The sequence below is a fragment of the Schistocerca cancellata genome, chromosome 12 (genome assembly GCF_023864275.1).
Source record: "Schistocerca cancellata isolate TAMUIC-IGC-003103 chromosome 12, iqSchCanc2.1, whole genome shotgun sequence".
In the NCBI taxonomy this organism is placed as follows: domain Eukaryota; kingdom Metazoa; phylum Arthropoda; class Insecta; order Orthoptera; family Acrididae; genus Schistocerca; species Schistocerca cancellata.
This window is the reverse complement of record NC_064637.1, coordinates 126,307,822-126,329,240: the sequence shown is the minus strand read 5'-3', so window position 1 is coordinate 126,329,240 and position 21,419 is coordinate 126,307,822. Positions and strand designations below refer to the sequence as shown.

Genomic DNA, 21,419 nt, shown 5'->3' with positions numbered 1-21,419 from the left:
TATGCTATTTGTGGTATTTTGGGAAAACAAAGAAAACTACATAAGAGTGTTTTCTCGAAAATTAGAATAAGAGCCTTTTTAGTTAATATTATGAGGAAAATAATAAATAAATTTCAGTGTGATGGAGAGCTACACAGCAGCTGAGGATGTGATAGCCAGCAACTGGACAGTAGAGCTCCTGAGCGCAGAGCCTGGAGCCAGCTGGACGACCACCGTGCCGGACGCGATGGTGAGCAACGTGACCAGCTGGGTCGGGGACGTCACCACTGGGGCTGCTTCCCTGGAACTGCCTCCAGCACTGGAGGTGTGCGTCGCCACAGTGAACCCAGTGAGCTTCGAGAATACGCTCATCACGGGCGCGGGCTTTGCTGTCGGCTACATCGCCATCAGCCCCATTATCAAAGTCGTCAGCAAGAAGACCATCCTCGGTAAGCTTCACGCACCACTGAGGACTCCCCACTTACGGTCAGCTTTCGACCAAAGATTCTACCATGTGGAATGCAAGATGGCAAATGTACATTTCGTTGGTGTATCTCGTATTTCTTCTGTTTGATAACTGCGTTCACTCCTGAATCTATATCTGTAATCTGTGAATCACTGTGAAGTGCATGGCAAAAGGTATATCTACCTATCTTATCCTCAATCTGAGCTCATTAGAGAGGGATGTTGACTCAGTTTTTCGCACAAGCCAGTGATTGAGGTAGACGAAATGGTAACAAAACACTGTCGTCACGGTCTTGATGTCAACTGACACTGTCTGTACAGGGTTATTACAAATGATTGAAGCGATTTCACAGCTCTACAATAACTTTATTATTTGAGATATTTTCACAATGCTTTGCACACACATACAAAAACTCAAAAAGTTTTCACAAATGTTCGATATGTGCCCCTTTACTGATTCGGCAGACATCAAGCCGATAATCAAGTTCCTCCCACACTCGGCGCAGCATGTCCCCATCAATGAGTTCGAAAGCATCGTTGATGCGAGCTCGCAGTTCTGGCACGTTTCTTGGTAGAGGAGGTTTAAACACTGAATCTTTCACATAACCCCACAGAAAGAAATCGAATGGGGTTAAGTCGGGAGAGCGTGGAGGCCATGACATTAATTGCTGAACATGATCTCCACCACGACCGATCCATAGATTTTCCAATCTCCTGTTTAAGAAATGCCGAACATCATGATGGAAGTGCGGTGGAGCACCATTCTGTTGAAAGATGAAGTCGGCGCTGTCGGTCTCCAGTTGTGGCATGAGCCAATTTTCCAGCATGTCCAGATACACGTGTCCTGTAACGTTTTTTTCGCAGAAGAAAAAGGGGCTGTAAACTTTAAACTGTGAGACTGCACAAAACGCGTTAACTTTTGGTGAATTGCGAATTTGCTGCACGAATGTGTGAGGATTCTCTACCGCCCAGATTCGCACATTGTGTCTGTTCACTTCACCATTAAGAAAAAATGTTGCTTCATCACTGAAAACAAGTTTCGCACTGAGCGCATCCTCTTCCATGAGCTGTTGCAACCGCGCCGAAAATTCAAAGCGTTTGACTTTGTCATCGGGTGTCAGGGCTTGTAGCAATTGTAAACGGTAAGGCTTCTGCTTTAGCCTTTTCCGTAAGATTTTCCAAACCGTCGGCTGTGGTACGTTTAGCTCCCTGCTTGCTTTATTCGTCGACTTCCGCGGGCTACGCGTGAAACATGCCTGCACGCGTTCAACCGTTTCTTCGCTCACTGCAGGCCGACCCGTTGATTTCCCCTTACAGAGGCATCCAGAAGCTTTAAACTGCGCATACCATCGCCGAATGGAATTAGCAGTTGGTGGATCTTTGTTGAACTTCGTCCTGAAGTGTCGTTGCACTGTTATGACTGACTGATGTGAGTGCATTTCAAGCACGACATACGCTTTCTCGGCTCCTGTCGCCATTTTGTCTCACTGCGCTCTCGAGCGCTCTGGCGGCAGAAACCTGAAGTGCGGCTTCAGCCGAACAAAACTTTATGAGTTTTTCTACGTATCTGTAGTGTGTCGTGACCATATGTCAATGAATGGAGCTACAGTGAATTTATGAAATCGCTTCAATCATTTGTAATAGCCCTGTATAGTCTGCGTAGCGACTGGTTTTGGTTAATGAATGAACAGTGTAGCGCTACCTGAGACGTGGTAATCGCTGGAATTAAGGAAAACGTGGAAGGGAGGACCCACCATTACAACTTTTTTCACGTATTCTGTTTATTTAATTTCTATTCTATTTCTATCCGCGGCAGCGCTACGATCGCAGTTCCGAGCATGCGCGGCAGTTACTCTGACTCAAGGAGAAGACATGTAAGCCATTTTCAGATCGCTGCTGCCGACGTGTGCTTTGTAGTGCTTCTTTATAGTGCCAGCCGTAATTGAAAATGCCGCTGCGTGTGTAATCAGATCTAAATGCAAAGAAACTTAAACCAAAGGAATTTCAACAGCAAATGTGCGAGGTTTACAAACAAAATGCTATGAGTGATTCAGTGGTTAGAAGATGGGTCAGACTATTCAGTGAAGGACGTGATCAAGTGCACGATGAAGAACGAAGTGGACGCCCATCTGTGGTTACTGACGAACTGGTTCACACAATTGAACAGAAGGTTGACCACAACCGTAAGTTTACACTTAGTGCCCTTGCTATGGAAGTTCCGCAAATCTCGTGATCACTAATTCATGAAATTGTTACTGAAAAACTGAAATTTCGAAAACTTTGCTCACATTGGGTACCCAAAATTCTTACTGAACAACATAAAAACAATGGATGGGCAGTGCACTTCAGTTTTTGAAACGCTGCAGGGAAGAAGGCGATGGTTTTCTTTCTCGGATAGTCAAGGGAGATGAAACTTGGATATCATACGACACCCCTGAAACAAAACAGCAATCATTGGAATGGAGGCACACTTCATCCCGAAAGAAAGTTAAGGCTAAGTAAATTTTGACATGTCGCAAAGTCATGTGCACCGTTTTTTGAGACAGAAAAGGCAATTTGCTGCTTGATTTCTTACCAGGAGGCCAAACAATCAATGCACGTGGTTACTGAGAGACCATTAAGAAATTGCGCCGTGCAATACAGAACAAGCACCGAGAATTACTGTCAAAATGTGTTTTTTTTTTTTTTTTTTCGCGATAATGCCCGAGCTCACAGGTCGAATGTGACCAAACAACTCTTTCGGGAATTTCACTGGGACGCGTTTGATCGTCCTCCATACAGCCCAGAACTCGCTCCTAGCGACTATCATCTCTTCTTAGACTTAAATCTGTCCTTGGTATTCAACACTTGAACGATGATGACGAGCTGAAAGAACATGTTATCACGTGGTTGAATACACAGGAGGCAACCTACTATGAAGAAGGCATACAAAAATTTGTGCCACGCTATGACAAGTGCCTACAAAATTTCGGGAGCTATGTAGAAAAGTGTATAATGTTGTCACATTACGAAAACAATGCCACAAGTGCAGCTCATCAGAGTAGAGAGAGGACTGAAAAGTGCGTGTCCCCCAACAATTGGCATATCTGTCGACCAATGAAAATCAAAAAGCACTCCGTCTTCAGGCCACGAGTGACCTACCGGGACCATCCAACCGCCATGTCATCCTCAGTGGAGGATGCGGATAGGAGGGGCGTTGGGTCAGCACTTCTTGACATTGACTGGCGTCCTGAACGGGGATGGTTTACAACTGACATTTGTCCATTTTTAAAATTTGAAAACCGCTCTTAGACTCTGGTTTTACTTAGGGCAGCATCCTCTCAAGCAGTCTTAAGCGTTACAATAGTTTCCAAGGCCGATTTCCCCAAAAGGAAACAAAATTTCACAGCCACGCGTTGCTCTCGACAATCTGCCATCACATTTTGGCGAAATGGAGAAAGTTACTTTACTAAAAAAAACTCTCACGGGCGAACCAATGCAGGCACAGTGACACAGCTGCGCACACTGACTCACGTGCCGTGACGGTAACGGACACCTGCTCGAACAATGGGTTCCCCCACTCTTCCTCTCCACAGCAGCCCAATTCCCGTTACTTTTGCCTCCCTCCCCCCCCCCGCCCCCCCCCCTGCGCCATCGTATTGTGGGACCACTATTATTTCATTCTTTGGAAGCTGCACAGTGACGTACAGGTTTAGGTGTAGACCCTCCCCGACCATTCCCCAGAACTACTGACGGGTGCCGCTGCTGTTACAGCGGTGTGCCTGACGGTGTCCGGGGCGTGCGGTGTGGCCGTACTGTGGGCGCAGACCGACCTGGAGGTGCTGCTGCTGCCGATGGCCTTCATCGTGCTCTCCGGGATGTGCGTGTCCGTCGTCAACGTCGTCGTCGTCGATACCGTCCCCACCTATCTCAGGTAAGCCACCACAGCTCTTGCCAGCACTTCCAAATGTGGTGCACAGATTTCATTTTCTTTTCGAGTGGATGAAAATCAGTGTGGGTTTAGGCCTCTTAGAGGTTGTCAGGACCAGATCTTTAGCTTACGGCAAATAATGGAGAAGTGTTATGAGTGGAACAGGGAATTGTATCTATGCTTTATAGATCTAGAAAAGGCATATGACCGGGTTCCTAGGAGGAAGTTATTGTCTGTTCTACAAGATTATGGAATAGGAGGCAAACTTTTGCAAGCAATTAAAGGTCTTTCCATGGATAGTCAGGCAGCAGTTAGAGTTGACGGTAAATTGAGTTCATGGTTCAGAGTAGTTTCAGGGGTAAGACAAGGCTGCAACCTGTCTCCACTGTTGTTCATATTATTTATGGATCATATGTTGAAAACAATAGACTGGCTGGGTTAGATTGAGATATGTGAACACAAAATAAGCAGTCTTGCATATGCGGATGACTTAGTTGTGATGGCAGATTCGATTGAAAGTTTGCAAAGTAATATTTCAGATCTAGATCAGAAATGTAAGGACTATGGTATGAAGATTAGCATCTCCAAAACGAAAGTAATGTCAGTGGGAAAGAAATATAAACGGATTGAGTGCCAAATAGGAGGAACAAAGTTAGAACAGGTGGACGGTTTCAAGTACTTAGGATGCATATTCTCACAGGATGGCAACATAGTGAAAGAACTGGAAGTGAGGTGTAGCAAAGCTAATGCAGTGAGCGCTCAGCTACGATCTACTCTCTTCTGCAAGAAGGAAGTCAGTACCAAGACTGCCGGCCGGTGTGGCCGTGCGGTTCTAAGCGCGTCAGTTTGGAACCGCGTGACCGCTACGGTCGCAGGTTCGAATCCTGCCTCGGGCATGGATGTGTGTGACGTCCTTAGGTTAGTTAGGTTTAAGTAGTTCTAAGTTCTAGGGGACTGATGACCTCAGTAGTTTAGTCCCATAGTGCTCAGAGCCATTTGAACCATTTGAACCAGTACCAAGACTAAGTTATCTGTGCACCGTTCAATCTTTCGACCAACTTTGTTGTATGGGAGCGAAAGCTGGGTGGATTCAGGTTACCTTATCAACAAGGTTGAGGTTACGGATATGAAAGTAGCTAGGATGATTGCAGGTACTAGTAGATGGGAACAATGGCAGGAGGGTGTGCACAATGAGGAAATCAAAGAAAAACTGGGAATGAACTCTATAGATGTAGCAGTCAGGGCGAACAGGCTTAGATGGTGGGGTCATGTTACACGCATGGGAGAAGCAAGGTTACCCAAGAGACTCATGGATTCAGCAGTAGAGGGTAGGAGGAGTCGGGGCAGACCGAGGAGAAGGTACCTGGATTCGGTTAAGAATGATTTTGAAGTAACAGGTTTAACATCACAAGAGGCACCAATGTTAGCACTGAATAGGGGATCATGGAGGAACTGTATAAGGGGGGCTATGCTCCAGACTGAACGCTGAAAGGCATAATCAGTCTTAAATGATGATGATGATGATGATGATGATGTGCATACGAGCGACACGAACAGGGTCAGTCCAACAAGCACTGAGGAACTGTTTTGTGTACGTTTACAAGTTTCTGTACGGTGTTCACCAGCTGAAAAATAAGAGTTAAAGGCAGTACTAAGCAAAGGAGAGAAGGCTGAAACGTGGAAGGAATTAATCGTAAATATTGTCAAGTCCTTTACACTGAAGCGCCAGAGTAACTGGTATTGGCATGCGTATTGAAATACAGAGTTATGTAAAAAGGCAGAATACAGCGCTGCGGTCAGCAACGCCTAAATAAGGCAACAAGTGTCTGGCACAGTTGTTAGATCGGTTACTGCTGCTACAATGGCAGGTTATCGAGATTTAAGGGAGTTTGGACGCAGTGTTATAGTCGGCGCAACGAGCGACGGGACACAGCATCTCCGAGGTAGCGATGAAGTGGGGATTTTCCCGTACGACCATTTCACGCGTGTGCCGTGAATATCAGCAATCCGATAAAACATCAAATCTGCGACATCGCTGTGGCCGACAGTCCATTGGTAGGTTTCTGAAGGTGTGTAATATAAGATGTCTACGCACAGTTGATGTAATTCACGTAAATAATAGGCTACCAATTTGCGTACATGGTGATGGCTCCCAATAGCCACGCCGAAGGATTTACATTGGGCGAATTTGCTCGCCGAGACATCAATGTGCGTTCACTATAATGCTCCTCAGACCACTGTAGCACGATTCTGTATCTGAAACATGGACAATTATATTGCTGAAAGATGACATCGCCTTCAGAGAAGACATCGAGCATGAGGGGATGCAGGTATGCACAGCTGTCAGCATGTCTTTGAATACTACCACAAGTCCCTTGCAAGTGCAGAAAATGTCCCCAATAGCACAATACTGCTCCCACCCGCCTGCATCCATGCATGTTTCGAACCACCGTTCACCTTGATGACGGAGTTTATGGATGCGACGATAGACTTGTGTAGCAAAAATATGTAATTCATGCGAAAAGCCAACACGTTTCCATTGATCTATGGACGAATCCCGATGTTCTTGTGCCGACTGCAGTCATAATTGATGATCTCGTTGAGTCAGCATGTGAACATGTAAGGGTGGTCTCCTGCGCAGGTCCGTGTTCAACAATGTTCGATGAAAAGTGTGCTCTGAAACACTTGTGCATCCATCAGCATTGTGCTCTTTCCACAGAGACGCTACAGATCACCATCTACCCTACTTTACAGAGCAAACAATTCTCCGAACATCACATTCTGTGAAGAGTCAGGGGCGTCGAACTATTTAGCGTCTAGTGGTAGTTTCTGTGTTGTTCTACGTCTTTCTATAGATGCTCATGACACCAGCACATGAACGTTCGACCACCTTCGCTGTTTTCGAGACACTCATTCACAAGCTATGCGCAATAATAACCCACCCTTTCTGAAAGCCACTGAGCTCAATTTATTTATCCATTTGCAGCCCATACCTTCGCTAGGCTGATGCCTATCCATGTCTGCTTTGCTTATATACTTTCATTACTGAGTCACGTGCTCGGAAGGCCACCATGCGGCATCCAACGTCATGGTGGACAGCGATCATTACGTTTTGGCTGATTAGTGTATTTTCGGTACCACTAAGCCTGCCACCACTAGCCACACCAATGCAAGAGGCATGTATGGGTAGAGCACCACTGCTATTCCAATGTTTGCGTAACCATTTTCACATAAAATTGAAATGTTGAGGAATTTGGATACTTACTCGTATGTGACCTGTATGATGGGGCTGGCACCGGCATACTGCCCCAAACGTAAATGTTATCGTTTAAAACCACAGTATGTCAAACTTTGCAAATCGAACAAACTGATCGTACAGCAAATTCAAGCTGAGTCTATGCAGGCAATAAAGGTACATACACTTTCTCCTATCGAATCGACAATAAGGTACGTTAATATTAGAGACCAGCTGTTCTAGTTTACAGACTTGACGTTAATATAAGACCTCTCTATTCAGCAAGTGGGACATAGGTTGGTCAGAGTGGCGCACAGTAAGGTTTTTATGCCAGCTGGGATCCTGCATAAACACCCCTTTTTCTCTACTGATTATTGCGTGTCACCGAGTGAACAAGTTTTACCTCTCAATTACCCAAATTATAGAGCTGTTAGTGTGCATTTTCTTATCGCAGAGCCATGGCGGTGTGCCTTTCACTGTGTTTCGGCCGCCTGGGCACCTTCATCACATCACTCATGTTGGGTGCCCTCATAGACTCCAACTGCGTCCTCGCCATCGCCATCCTTGGAGGATACGTTGTTGGTATGTAGAAAGTTAGTTGGTTATTTTGATGTTCTGTGGACCATAACAGTGTCCTCTCACTATGATAGAGAATGAGTTAGTTTTACAGTTATATACGGGCTGTTACAAAAAGGTACGGCCAAACTTTCAGGAAACATTCCTCACACGCAAAGAAAGAAAATATTTTATGTGGACATGTGTCCGGAAACGCTTACTTTCCATGTTAGAGCTCATTTTGTTACTTCTCTTCAAATCACATTAATCATGGAATGGAAACACACAGCAACAGAACGTACCAGCGTGACTTCAAACACTTTGTTACAGAAAATGTTCAAAATGTCCTCCGTTAGCGAGGATACATGCATCCACCCTCCGTCGCATGGAATCCCTGATGCGCTGATGCAGCCCTGGAGAATGGCGTATTGTATCACAGCGGTCCACAATACGAGCACGAAGAGTCTTTACATTTGGTACCGGGGTTGCGTAGACAAGAGATTTCAAATGCCCCCATAAATGAAAGTCAAGAGGGTTGAGGTCAGGAGAGCGTGGAGGCCATCGGTCACAGAATCTGTTGTTGAGAAGCGTACGAACACTTCGACTGAAATGTGCAGGAGCTCCATCGTGCATGAACCACATGTTGTGTCGTACTTGTAAAGGCACATGTTGTAGCAGCACAGGTAGAGTATCCCGTATAAAATCGTGATAACGTGCTCCATTGAGCGTAGGTGGAAGAACATGGGGCCAAATCAAGACATTACCAACAATGCCTGCGCAAACGTTCACAGAGAATCTGTGTTGATGACGTGATTGCACAATTGCGTGCGGATTCTCGTGAGCCCACACATGTTGATTGTGAAAATTTACGATTTGATCACGTTGGAATGAAGTCTCATCCGTAAAGAGAACATTTGCACTGAAATGGGGATTGACACATTGGTGTATGAACGATTCCCAGAAGTGCACCCGTGGAGGCCAATCAGCTGCTGATAGTGCCTGCACACGCTGTACATGGTACGGAAACAACTGGTTCTCCCGTAGCACTCTCCATACAGTGACGTGGTCAACGTTACCTTGTACAGCAGCAACTTCTCTGACGCTGACATTAGGGTTATCGTCAACTGCACGAAGAATTGCCTCGTCCATTGCAGATGTCCTCGTCGTTCTAGGTCTTCCCCAGTCGCGAGTCATAGGCTGGAATGTTCCATGCTCCCTAAGTCGCCGATCAATTGCTTCGAACGTCTTCCTGTCGGGACACCTTCGTTCTGGAAATCTGTCTCGATACAAACGTACCGCGCCACGGCTATTGCCCCGTGCTAATCCATACATCAAATGGGCATCTGCCAACTCCGCATTTGTAAACATTGCACTGACTGCAAAACCACGTTCGTGATGAACACTAACCTGTTGATGCTACGTACTGATGTGCATGATGCTAGTACTGTAGAGCAATGAGTCGCATTTCAACACAAGCACCGAAATCAACATTACGTTCCTTCAATTGGGCCAACTGGCGGTGAATCGAGGAAGTACAGTATATACTAACGAAACTAAAATGAGCTCTAACATGGAAATTAAGTGTTTCCGGACACATGTCCACATAACATCTTTTCTTTATTTGTGTGTGAGAAAGGTTTCCTGAAAGTTTGGCCGTACCTTTTTGTAACACTCTGTAAATAGTACATGTTCTCAGAAGAAAATAAGGCAACATGTTTACCAAAGTGTTTATTTATATTTTCACGTACAGTGTGACCATTAACAAAATCGACAAACTGCAGGGACCAATTCCTGGCAGGAAATGGAGGAAAAACGGTCGTGTGAACATCTGTCTGGAAATGCGTCATTGCCACAGTAGATGGTGCTGACGAATGGAAGTTCCTCTGACTGTGTGCCATGTGTTGTTGCAGACTGTGTGATTGGCCCAGAGTACTGTAAGCGGCATAATGGTCCAGTATCCATTTCAGAAACATGTCGAGGTTGTGTTTGTGTATGGCCCAGCAGATGGAAACGGTCAAGAGGTAGCACAATTGTATCAAAAAAAGTACCCTCAAAGACACCAACCACAGCGAACAACATTGGAAACCCTTGTTGGACGCTTGTGTGATCATGAGTCCTTTCAGATAGACGAACATGCAGGGAGGCAGCTGACTATGCGTACACCAGTTTTGGAGGACCGGGTTGTAGAGGATATTGAGAAGAACCCTAAGCAAGCTGCTGGCAAGTGGCCCGCCAACATGGTATAAGTCAAACTACGATTATGTGTATCCTGCATGACAACCGCTACCATCCCTATCACATGCAATCAGTATAAAGATTATCAGCAGCCGATTTCATCCTACAGAAGGATCTTGTCGATGGTTTTTTCTGTCATCCATCTTCTTTACCGTCGAAGTGACCTTTACCAGAACTGTCATCATCAATCTGCATAATCGTCATCTGTGGGCTACAGACAATCCTAGGGGAAGGTTGAGGCATCTTATCAGCATCGGTTCAGCAACAATGTGTGGGCAGGGATTCTTGGCGACCACATACTTGGGCCAGTTATTATTCGTCAATGCCTCGGTGGAGGAACGTACCTGGAGTTGCTGCGGAATACTCTGCCTAGGCTGCTAGAGAATGTGCCTTTGGCAATAGGACAGTTTATGTGGTTTCTGCATGGCGGAGCTCCACCCACGTCTGCATTATTGCTCGCAAGCACCTTAACAACATCTTCCCCAGACACAGGATAGGACACGGAAGCCCTGTAGATTGGCCTGCCAGATCACCAGACCTAAACGCTCTGGATTTTGACCTCTCGAGGCATCTGAAAACTGCTGTGTATGCTGAACCAGTTCCTGGTATGCAGACCCTTCATCTGGATGTTCATGACACCTGTGACGCTATTTGGAGAGAGGTTGGAACATGTGAAAAAGTGCAGCAATCCATGATGCAATGTGTGAACATGTGCACTGCATCCTGTGCAGCTAACTTTGAACATCTGTGTTGACAAGGATGCAATGCAGCTCTGTACTGTGATCCAGAATGGTCAGTTGTCATTGCATGCACACCATCCATTTCCATACACATGTTCATAGGATCTCTTTTCCTCCGTTCACAGTCAGGAATCCGTCCTGCATTTCATCAGTTTTATTAATGTTGACCCTTTGTATACATACAGTGATTTATACTTAACTAGTTCAATGTACCCTCTCTTCCTATCTTAAACACACACACACACACACACACACACACACACACACAAAATATCATACTACTACACATTCATAAATCATTCACTGGAGTGCAATTAGTTGTAGAGCAGATACAATTTGTGATTGTATCCCCAAAATTCTTTACATCATTGGGTAGATGGCCAAAGATTTTTATCGCTGAATACCTCACTCCTTTCTGAGCCACTTTAAGGTTGAATGAAGCATAGTATAAATCATTTATGCTTCTAGTATTATATATATGAACACTACTGTTGTTTTCCACCTATGATTCAATATTAACAACAAGCTTCATTAAGCAGTTGATGTACTGCAAGGCTGTTGTGAGTACATCTGTCTGTTTAAAGACCTTTTATAAGAGGTTAATCCCTGTACCTTACACACTGTCTTTAACAGTTCTGTTAAACTGTGTGCGTGAAATCTTATGGGACTTAGCTGCTAAGGTCATCGCTCCCTAAGCTTACACCTAAATTATCCTAAGGACAAACACACACACCCATGACCTAGGGAGGATTTTAACCTTCGCAAGGATCAGCCGCACAGTCCATGACTGTAGCACCTTAGACCGCTTAGCTAATCCCGCGCGGCCTGTTAAATTGGTCTCAACCTAATTTTGAATATAATGTGTTGTTACAGGATGGTAACTCAATAGACTCACTTCGCTGTAATTGGAACTCTCGAAATTGGGCATAATACTCATGTGTCAGGACACATTGTCCATCTACTAAGTACTTGTCATGTTCGTTTTCAGCTTTGAATATACTGACAAAACCAAGAAAAAATCTTTCACACTTAACAAAATTATACTGACACATACTGACTCCAGATATGACCGTACAGAGAGTGCCCTTACAAAGACTGCTTATGTGGTCTCTGCCAAGCCATCTTATATAGCTTAACAATTATCATATGTACTTTTTACATTACTGAAAAGATTATATTGACAAAAATACAAATAAAAATTCAAGTATTGCAAATAATTACGCATAAATGAATTACAGTAAATTATTGAGTTTTTATTGTTATAATCTGAGTTTGAGGTATGTTACATTTTCGTGAGAAATTACATTTTGAAGCACTCATTAACAGTACTTTTAACCAACGTTACAGCTTACGTACACTGAGGTGACAAAAATCGAGGGATAGTGATATGTACACATCCAGATGGTGGTACAATTGCTTACACAAGGCATAGAAGGGTAGTGCATTGAAGGAGGTGTCATTTTTACTCAGGTGATTCATGTGAAAAGGTTTCTGACAAGATTATGGCCACAAGATCGGAATTAACAGAACATGGAATGTTAGTTGGAGCTAGATGCCTGGGACATTCTATTTTGGAAATCGATGGGAAATTCAATATTATGAGATCCACAAAGTCGAGAGTGTGCCGAGAATACCAAATTTCAGGCATTATCTCTCACCATGGTCAATGCAGCAGCGCTTGCGTAGAATTGTGAGTGCTAAAAGACAGTCACCACTGCATGAAATAACTGCAGATATCAATGTGGGATGAATGACGAACATATCTGTTAGGGCAGTGCAGCGAAGTTTGGTTTTAATGGGCTATGGCAGCTGATGACCGACTCAAGTGCCTTTCCTAAAGCATAACATTGCCTGCATTGCTTCTCCTAGTCTCCTGACGATATCACTCGCAACCTAGACAACTGGAAAACTGTGGGCTGGTCAGATGCGTCCCAAATTCAGTTGGCAAGAGTTGATGGTAGAGTTCAAGGGTGATGCAGACCCCACGAAGCCATGGATCTAAGTTGTCAACAAGGCACTGTGCAGGCTGGTGGTGGTTCCATAATGGTGTGGGCTGTGTTCACATGGAATGGACTCGGTCCTCTGTTCCAAATGAACAAATCATTGACCGGAAATTGCTATATTCAGATACTTGGAGACCATTTTCAGCTATTCATGGACTTCATGCTCCCAAGCAACAACGCAATTTATGTGGATGACAATGTGTCATGTCACGAGACCACAGGTGTTCGTGATTGGTTTGAAAACCTTCTGCCTCAATATTTCTGCAGGGGACTTCAAGTGACTTGTTGAGTTCATACCACGTTAAGTTGCTGCACTGTGCCAGGCAAAAGGAGGTCCAACACAATATTTGGAGATATCCCATGACTTTTGTCACCTCAGTGTACTTTGTACATTTTATTACTATCATAATTCCATTGTATGTGTATGAAGTATGTTCTGTAGCAAGTATTTCTTCTGGTACGAGAAAATGTTAATAGTTGATTTTAGCACTATTAACATGTTGGCGATTTGGATAACAAAATTAAATACTTGAATAAAAGTTGCACAAGTGAGAAACAGAAGTTGAATTAAAATCCACACAACAGTAAAAATATGAATACTTAAATCAGTCAGTGCACACAACATACACATAGAATATATGGTTATGGTACTGAATAGGTTAGTTGACATGGTGTCAGTAGGTACAGTAAATACTACCCTCCTCTGCTACAATCCATGTCCTCATTAAACTCTTTTATCTAAGAAACACATTTTTTTCTAAATTACAAGTTACCACAAAATATAGTACCATACGACAGTAGTGGATGAAAATAGGAGAACTAAGTCTATGTACTTACATTTTCATCTCCAATATCTGATATTACCCACAGTGCAAAAGTTGCAGAGCTTGCACATTTAAGATGATCAGTATCATTTACTTCCAGTTGACATTATTAGCAATGCAGGCATCTAAGATTTTAGAATATTGTTTCATTTACTGACTTGCATTTCTGACAACATGGTAAGGCCCTGTACAGTATTGAACTGCATGTATTGTGTTTTATCTAAGTTCAGTGACAGTCCATTTGTAGTGGACCAGTCATTAATTTTCAAGGGTATATTATTTACGTATTCGTGGGTTGAAATTACTCAGTTAGTCTTGGTCATAACACTTTCATTGTCAGCAAAGGGACACTGTAAGAACTTCACAAAACTATTTTGGCATCATTTGAGACATCCATGTTAGTTGTGTGGGGGGGTAAGCTGGAGATCAAGCAACCTGTTATATACATCACCACCTGCAGTCGTAGGAAAGGGAAGCAAAGGGAGGCACCTCATTACACGATAATGGCGTGAACATCTTCCAGACGACCACTGTAGGTGAAGGCCTGAGGGACCATCCTGGCGCTTGTTATCATCCTGTATGTTCATAATAATGTATAGAGTAACAGAAGAGAACTGACGTTTTCTTGAACCAGCAGAAGACAGTTTTGCAGATATCAGGGAAGCTAAACAGTATATGAGAATTCGCAATAGAAAGAAGGATCCTTAATTGTATGATAGCGGAACAAACACTGGTAGCAGTTACTTCTGTAAAATATCTAGGAGTATGCACATGGAACGATTTGAAGTGGAGTGATCATATAAAATTAATTGTTGTTAAGGCGGGTGCCAGGTTGAGATTCATTGGGAGATTCCTTAGAAAATGTAATCCTCCAACAAAGGAGGTGGCTTACATAACACTCGTTCGACCCTTACTTGAGTATTGCTCATCAGTGTGGGATCCGTACCAGGTCGGGTTGACAGAAGAGATAGAGAAGATCCAAAGAAGAGCGGCGCGTTTCGTCACAGGGTTATTTGGTAAGCGTGATAGCGTTACTCAAGTGGCAGACTCTGCAAGAGAGGCGCTCTGCATGGCAGTGTAGCTTGCTGTCCAAGTTTCGGAGGGTGCGTTTCTAAATGAGGTATCGAATATATTGCTTCCCCCTACTTATACCTCCCGAGGAGATCACGAATGTAAAATTAGAGAGATTCGAGCGCACGCGGAGGCTTTCCGGCAGTTGCTCTTCCCGCGAACCGTACGCGACTGGAACAGGAAAGGGAGGTAATGACAGTGGCACATAAAGTGCCCTCTGCCACACACACCGTTGGGTGGCTTGCGGAGTATAAATGTAGATGTAGAATCTGGCCCCCTTCTGGCATCTAGTCACTCAAGCAGAACTGAAGTGCACAACAATGAATTACTGTGCACAACAGCGTTTTTTACTTTGTTGCCATGTTAAACAATCCCATACTGTTTGAAATGGTGGCTTTCTTTATAGTTTAGTAACATTGCTTCTACAAGAAAACATGTTACATTAGATGTCAAGCAAAGCTCAAAACTTTAGATAAGTCAAGTCAAGGTCCTTCACAGAAAGTCATTGTTGCAGAGTACGATGTTGGATGAGCAACTATTTATGACATCAAAAAGAAAGTTGATACTGTTTGACAGCATGTAACCCAGATGGAGAGTGAGTTGTGAAAACGGAAGGTTATGCAAAACTGTGGGAATAATGAACTGGCTGTAGCTGTTTCAAGATGGTTCGTACAATAATGAATTAAAGGAGATCTTGATAATAAAGAAAAAGCAGTTGCATTTAACAAACAACTTGGTGGCAGTAACTTGTCTGTAGCAAGTGAGGTTTGCCTGCTGAACTAGAAAAAACGACACAGCATGCAACAGCTGACAGTCACAGGAGAATGTTGCTCAGCTATTGAAAAAGATACAAAAGAGTTGCTAAAGAACATACAGAAGATATAGGAGGAAGAATATTTACCTGCTGATGCCTTGTACAATGCTGATGAAATGGCCATCTCCTACAAAATCATTCCTTCAAAGTTTTAGCTGCCAAGAATGAGGAGCAACGTAGTTTGTACAACAAACAAAAACAGCACGTAACGTTAATGACACGTTGTAATGCAAATGGGAGTTATGAACTATCACTCATGATGATTGTGAGCCTTAGCATCCACATTGTTTTCAACACATAGACAGAAACATTATCAGTGCAAAATTGAGCTCAGAAGGAAGCATAAAAGGACAGAGAAATATTTTCTCGGTGATTCCACAAAACATTAATAGCTGCTGTGAGGAAAAAGCTGAAGAAGAAAAAAAGGTTCTTCTGATGCTATCCTTCCAACTGACAATCCACCCAGTGATCCTCCTGATGTGACTCTAAGGTCCAATGGTACACAAGCACTGCTTCTTCCACTCAACATGACAACCCTAATTCAGGTCATGGAATTTTTAAATCAATGAAATATCATAATCGACACACTTCTTGTCTCCTTGTCGAATGAATACAAAAATGAATTCACCGAGTCTACGTCGAAGATGTGGGAAAAAGTCAACTTACACAACTATAACACGACTATATTTTCCAAACATCAGAAGCGTGGCATAAAGTGGACAATGCTACCATAATGAAGAGTGGTGAAAGTGCAGCAAGCCACTGATGCAGATCTGCAGCCAGCACTGAGCGACAGCGAGTCAGTTAATTTGGAATCGTTTCTACTGATACTTTGTATATTGACATCTTCTGCAAGGTCCCAGCAGGTATGGAAATTGATAAAGTGGCTGAACCAGGAAAACTGTGAAACAGATTGAACATTAACATGGGCTTACACACACTCAACACTGAGGTTATCAGTGAGACATTAATGGATGAAGAAATAATTAAAAGGTATGAAGGAAAGTAACGATGAAAGAGATCAAGAAGAGGGCATATACAGCATGACAATTTCTCATAGTGTTGTTGCTGAAACCACAGACAGCTTCCTGGAGACGTTATGCAACAACCAGATACTTGAAGTACCAATTTAATGCTTGTAAACCAGTTGCATGGTATAGGACACCACTGTTGGGTACCATCATTCTGACAACTAAAAATTTTGGAAATCTTTCATAGTGGGCAATAGTGCTGTATATGTACCCACTCAAGAACCAAGTTTCCTATGTAAATGAATGTTTCTTTGGTTTTAGTAAAGCACAGTCTCTATGTACTCAAACTAAATTTCACACACTTTCAATAACCCGGCACCTCCCCAATCTGGCACCCATATGTGCAGGGAGTGGCCCGACTAGTGAGACTCTCTCTCTCTCTCTCTCTCTCTCTCTCTCTCTCTCTCTCTCTCTCTCTCTCGCACACACACATACATACACACACACATAGACACACACACTCACACTCACTGACACACTCACAGAAGGCACAAGAATGCCGAAGGTGTAGCATGTATTTACTCCAGGCACAGATCACTGCAGTTGTGTGCATTGTCACCCATTCCCAGCAGATATGTAGAATATTTCCTACTTTGCCTTTCAGGCAGGACAACCTCGACGATGTGACCAAACTCAGTGGCAGTTTGTGCACCTTGCATTACAATGTTTGCCGCTCGACTGCACTATGCTGCTTCATGAACTAATGGAAGGTCCTTCCTCCTTGTTTGCAGCATGCGGCCTTGCATCGACGTTGCTGCCATCAGAAGCGAAGTTGAAGGAGCTACGGGGCTGAGGGTGTCCACACAGGCATCGGCTGTTCTTTCTCCAGAAGTTCTGTTGTACACTTCTTGCAATCTTGTGAACTCAAGTGCTATATTAAAATTATACATATTATTTTTGTTACATTCTCATTGTTTTAATCAAGTGAAAATACCTTTTTCTTTCATTTACACATATTTCTTATTATTAGTTTGCTGCATAAGTTCATAGTGTTTTTGTTTTGCTTGTTGGAATTCCAGTTGCTGCGAGTGTATTTATTAATTCTCACTTTTTATTTGTTGTTCACTGTTGCTGTATCAGTTTACACATTCCCATTTTGTCATTTGGAGATAGTGAGTGGAGCTGTGGTCGCTAGAGAATGGAGTGCCAAGTGGAGAAATCCGAACATTTCTGAAATATTCTTCTGTTTCATTCCAGTAGAGGGGTGACAGAAAGAAACATTTATGCCATATATAGGGATAATGCCATTGGACAGAGCACAGAAATAAAACAGTTTTGTTGTTTTAAGGAGGATTGGTTTTCACTAGTGACCCTCCATGTTCAGGAAGACCTTTGAGGTTCTGTAAAGATCATTTAAATGCATTAATCCACAATGACCCACATCGTTGTACTCGTGAACTGGTAAACGTGACAAACTCTAATCAGTCCAACATCATGTGACATTTGCACACAATGAAGAAGGTTCAGAAATTGCGTGTATGGGTACTGCATGCTCTCAACCAAAAATTATGCAAATCAGTGGGTGGCCGTATGTGCATCTCTGCTTGCTTGTAATCAACTGGCTCATGAACAACATCGACCATTACTATCCTGTGTAGTTACCGGTGGCAATAAATGGTGTCTTAATGGTAACGTGAGGAAACCAAAGCAATGACTGAGCTCAAACAAAGCAGCAACTCCTAGTAAAAAGAAATGCGTGCATCGACAAAAGATAATGTTATGCATCTGGTGGAACAGAAACTAGATAACTAAAAGTTGCTTGCCCAAGGTGTACGCATCAGTGCTGACATTTATTGTCAACAAATGAGACGTCTTGCAGGCACAGTCTAAAAACAATGACCAGGAACACTGCGTGAAGTGATCCTACTTGATGATAATGCCCTTCCACATTCTGCTAGACCGATAAAAAACACTCCATAGAAGCTGGGTTGGGAAGTCATTCCACAGCCACCTTATTCACCATAACTTGTGCACTTAGATTTTCATCTTTTCTACTCTCTATCGAACAACCATTAAGGAACTTCCTTTTCGGATGCGCTCCTAACATGGCTCGATGACTTCTTCGACTCAAAAGCACGCGATTTCTATGATTTCAGAGTCGAGAAGTTACCACGGTAATGGAAAACTGTTGTTAACAGTGAAGAATATATTATTGATGACTAAAGTCTGTCATGTGTATGTTGTGTCCATTAAACTTATGGAGGAACGCTGAAAACTTATGCACCAACTCAATAATATGATTTTTATGATTATGGTAATAATAATAATTATTATTATTTTCATTCACCAACATTCCTCTAACCTTTTCTGCACCATTATACCCTCCACATATCTATGTTCATGGTGGCGTTTTTTTAAAAGATATTTGTATTTTGATTAAATTATGATTCTCTTGTGAAGATTCAGAAATCTGTTGTGAGATTTGGGCCACTTCTTGGCCGGAAGAGCAAAGACTTTTCAAAAACTGAAGTACTGTATGTGATAGTTTGTGTGTCACCTGAAATCATTTGCAGAAGGCGTAGCGTTCTCAAGATTAAGAACAGGGTTCGCATTGCCACTTAATTTATTTGCGTTGTGATCATGTTCGATCACGACCAGATATGAGACATAGCAACTACGAACAGAGAAACCTAAGGGACCAGACAGAGCTGGAAATTTCCTTTGCTATACTACACCACACGTTAAAAGAAATTGGATTTAAATCACAAACAAGGTAAATGGCAATGCGCCTTCTGCTTTAACTACGACGTTTGCCGACATGCAGTCGGTCCCTGGTAGCTGTTTGAAAACTATGAAAACACCGTTATTTCTGTTGCCATTAATAGGAGATGGTTAGCATAGAAATACTTTAAGTAATAAGCAAGCACTACAGCAGTTGAGAGCACAGTAACTAATTTAATTACCTTAGTCAGTATTGTTAACAATAGACTCCGTACAATTTCAATTTTCTATCTTGCTGGCTGTTTCTTTAAATAAGTCCTTTAACATCTTCGATATTTCATCTTAGATGCACACATCAATTTTTACATAGCACTGAACAATAGTAATATTTTATAATAACTAATTAGTGATTGCGGACCACGCCACATACGCGTCCACCGTCCTTAAAAAATAAACGAGGGCTATGATAACAGAAGAGGATTACAATTCTTCAACTGTCAAAAAATAATAAACACAAAATATCGCTATCGAAACAATTTATGAACAATTCGTATTCTGCGCTGTGGCTCGTAAGATATTCTTTGAAATATTAGGTGGTCGCTGCTCAGCGACGATCTAAGAAATTTTGACACAAATTGTATGGCTTTTACGAGCCTGCATTGTCAGATTATCGAATTTGAGTTTATTTAAGCTATCGAACCAGATACTAATATTACACTGCCTCCCATGAGGAGGGTAGGAATACTGGAGGTATTACTTCTGCCCTCATGTCACTCGTAATATTAATGGCTTTCAATACATGTCTATTGCTGAAATTGAGTAGTCATATAGTACTATACACTTGACGCTTCATAAAGTTACCATAATAGAGAAAATATTCGTTGTTAAGACCATTAGTAAGAAGTTGTCTTTGTGCAGTTCAACTGCATCTGTGTTTTGGTCACAAGGTTTCGTAACACCTACAACTACATTCACAATAAAGAGCTATATACATTACGTGGAGATGACAGGCATTGTCGCAGAGAAAAAAAATACATATACCTATATAAAAATACATATACCTATATAATCCTAAAATGCTTACAAACTACGAAACTGACATGACATTTTCATTATTCTTTCACGTTTTCCAAATTTTCAATGTCTCTACAAGCTCGATCGGCTCGTGTTTATTTCATCGTAATATTCCTTCTTATTTTATACACATTGTACATTGGTTTGTGGCTCACTCTGTGCCGTCGAATTGTTTGTCAAGAATCGCTCACGATTGGAGTCCGTTTCCTACCACTTGACTGGATGGAATTTGCCATTCTCCGTCAGCTCATGGAACATGGAACATAACTAGAGAATACTCTGCATTAGTATTACTTAAAATTATCAGTTTATTTTCAATGGGTTCAGGATGGATAACGATCTTTTGTTTTTTCTTTCTTTCTTTCGCACAGCGGTTAAGGCAAATATCAACCTCGTTCTGACCGTGACCGAAATTTATTCTAGTCGTGACCATTTTATTCCTTGCTTAATACAAATCGTTCTCTTTCAGTCTCTAAAATATGATGTTTGCTATGTACATATACACTCCTGGAAATGGAAAAAAGAACACATTGACACCGGTGTGTCAGACCCACCATACTTGCTCCGGACACTGCGAGAGGGCTGTACAAGCAATGATCACACGCACGGCACGGCGGACACACCAGGAACCATGGTGTTGGCCGTCGAATGGCGCTAGCTGCGCAGTGTCAGCCAGTTTGCCGTGGCATACGGAGCTCCATCGCAGTCTTTAACACTGGTAGCATGCCGCGACAGCGTGGACGTGAACCGTATGTGCAGTTGACGGACTTTGAGCGAGGGCGTATAGTGGGCATGCGGGAGGCCGGGTGGACGTACCGCCGA

At 42.8% G+C, this 21,419-nt stretch overlaps 1 protein-coding gene across 1 annotated transcript in view; it reads left to right on the top strand.

The window, feature by feature from the left end:
• The window catches only part of LOC126109515 (synaptic vesicle glycoprotein 2A-like), a 193,538-nt gene extending 185,359 nt beyond the window's left edge, over positions 1 to 8,179 (top strand). The window contains exons 8-10 of the mRNA XM_049914536.1: positions 118 to 428; positions 4,198 to 4,357; positions 8,044 to 8,179. Coding sequence (XP_049770493.1) covers positions 118 to 428; positions 4,198 to 4,357; positions 8,044 to 8,179 — 607 coding nt within the window. The remainder of the gene's footprint in view (positions 1 to 117; positions 429 to 4,197; positions 4,358 to 8,043) is intronic.
• The last annotated feature ends 13,240 nt before the right edge of the window (positions 8,180 to 21,419 follow it).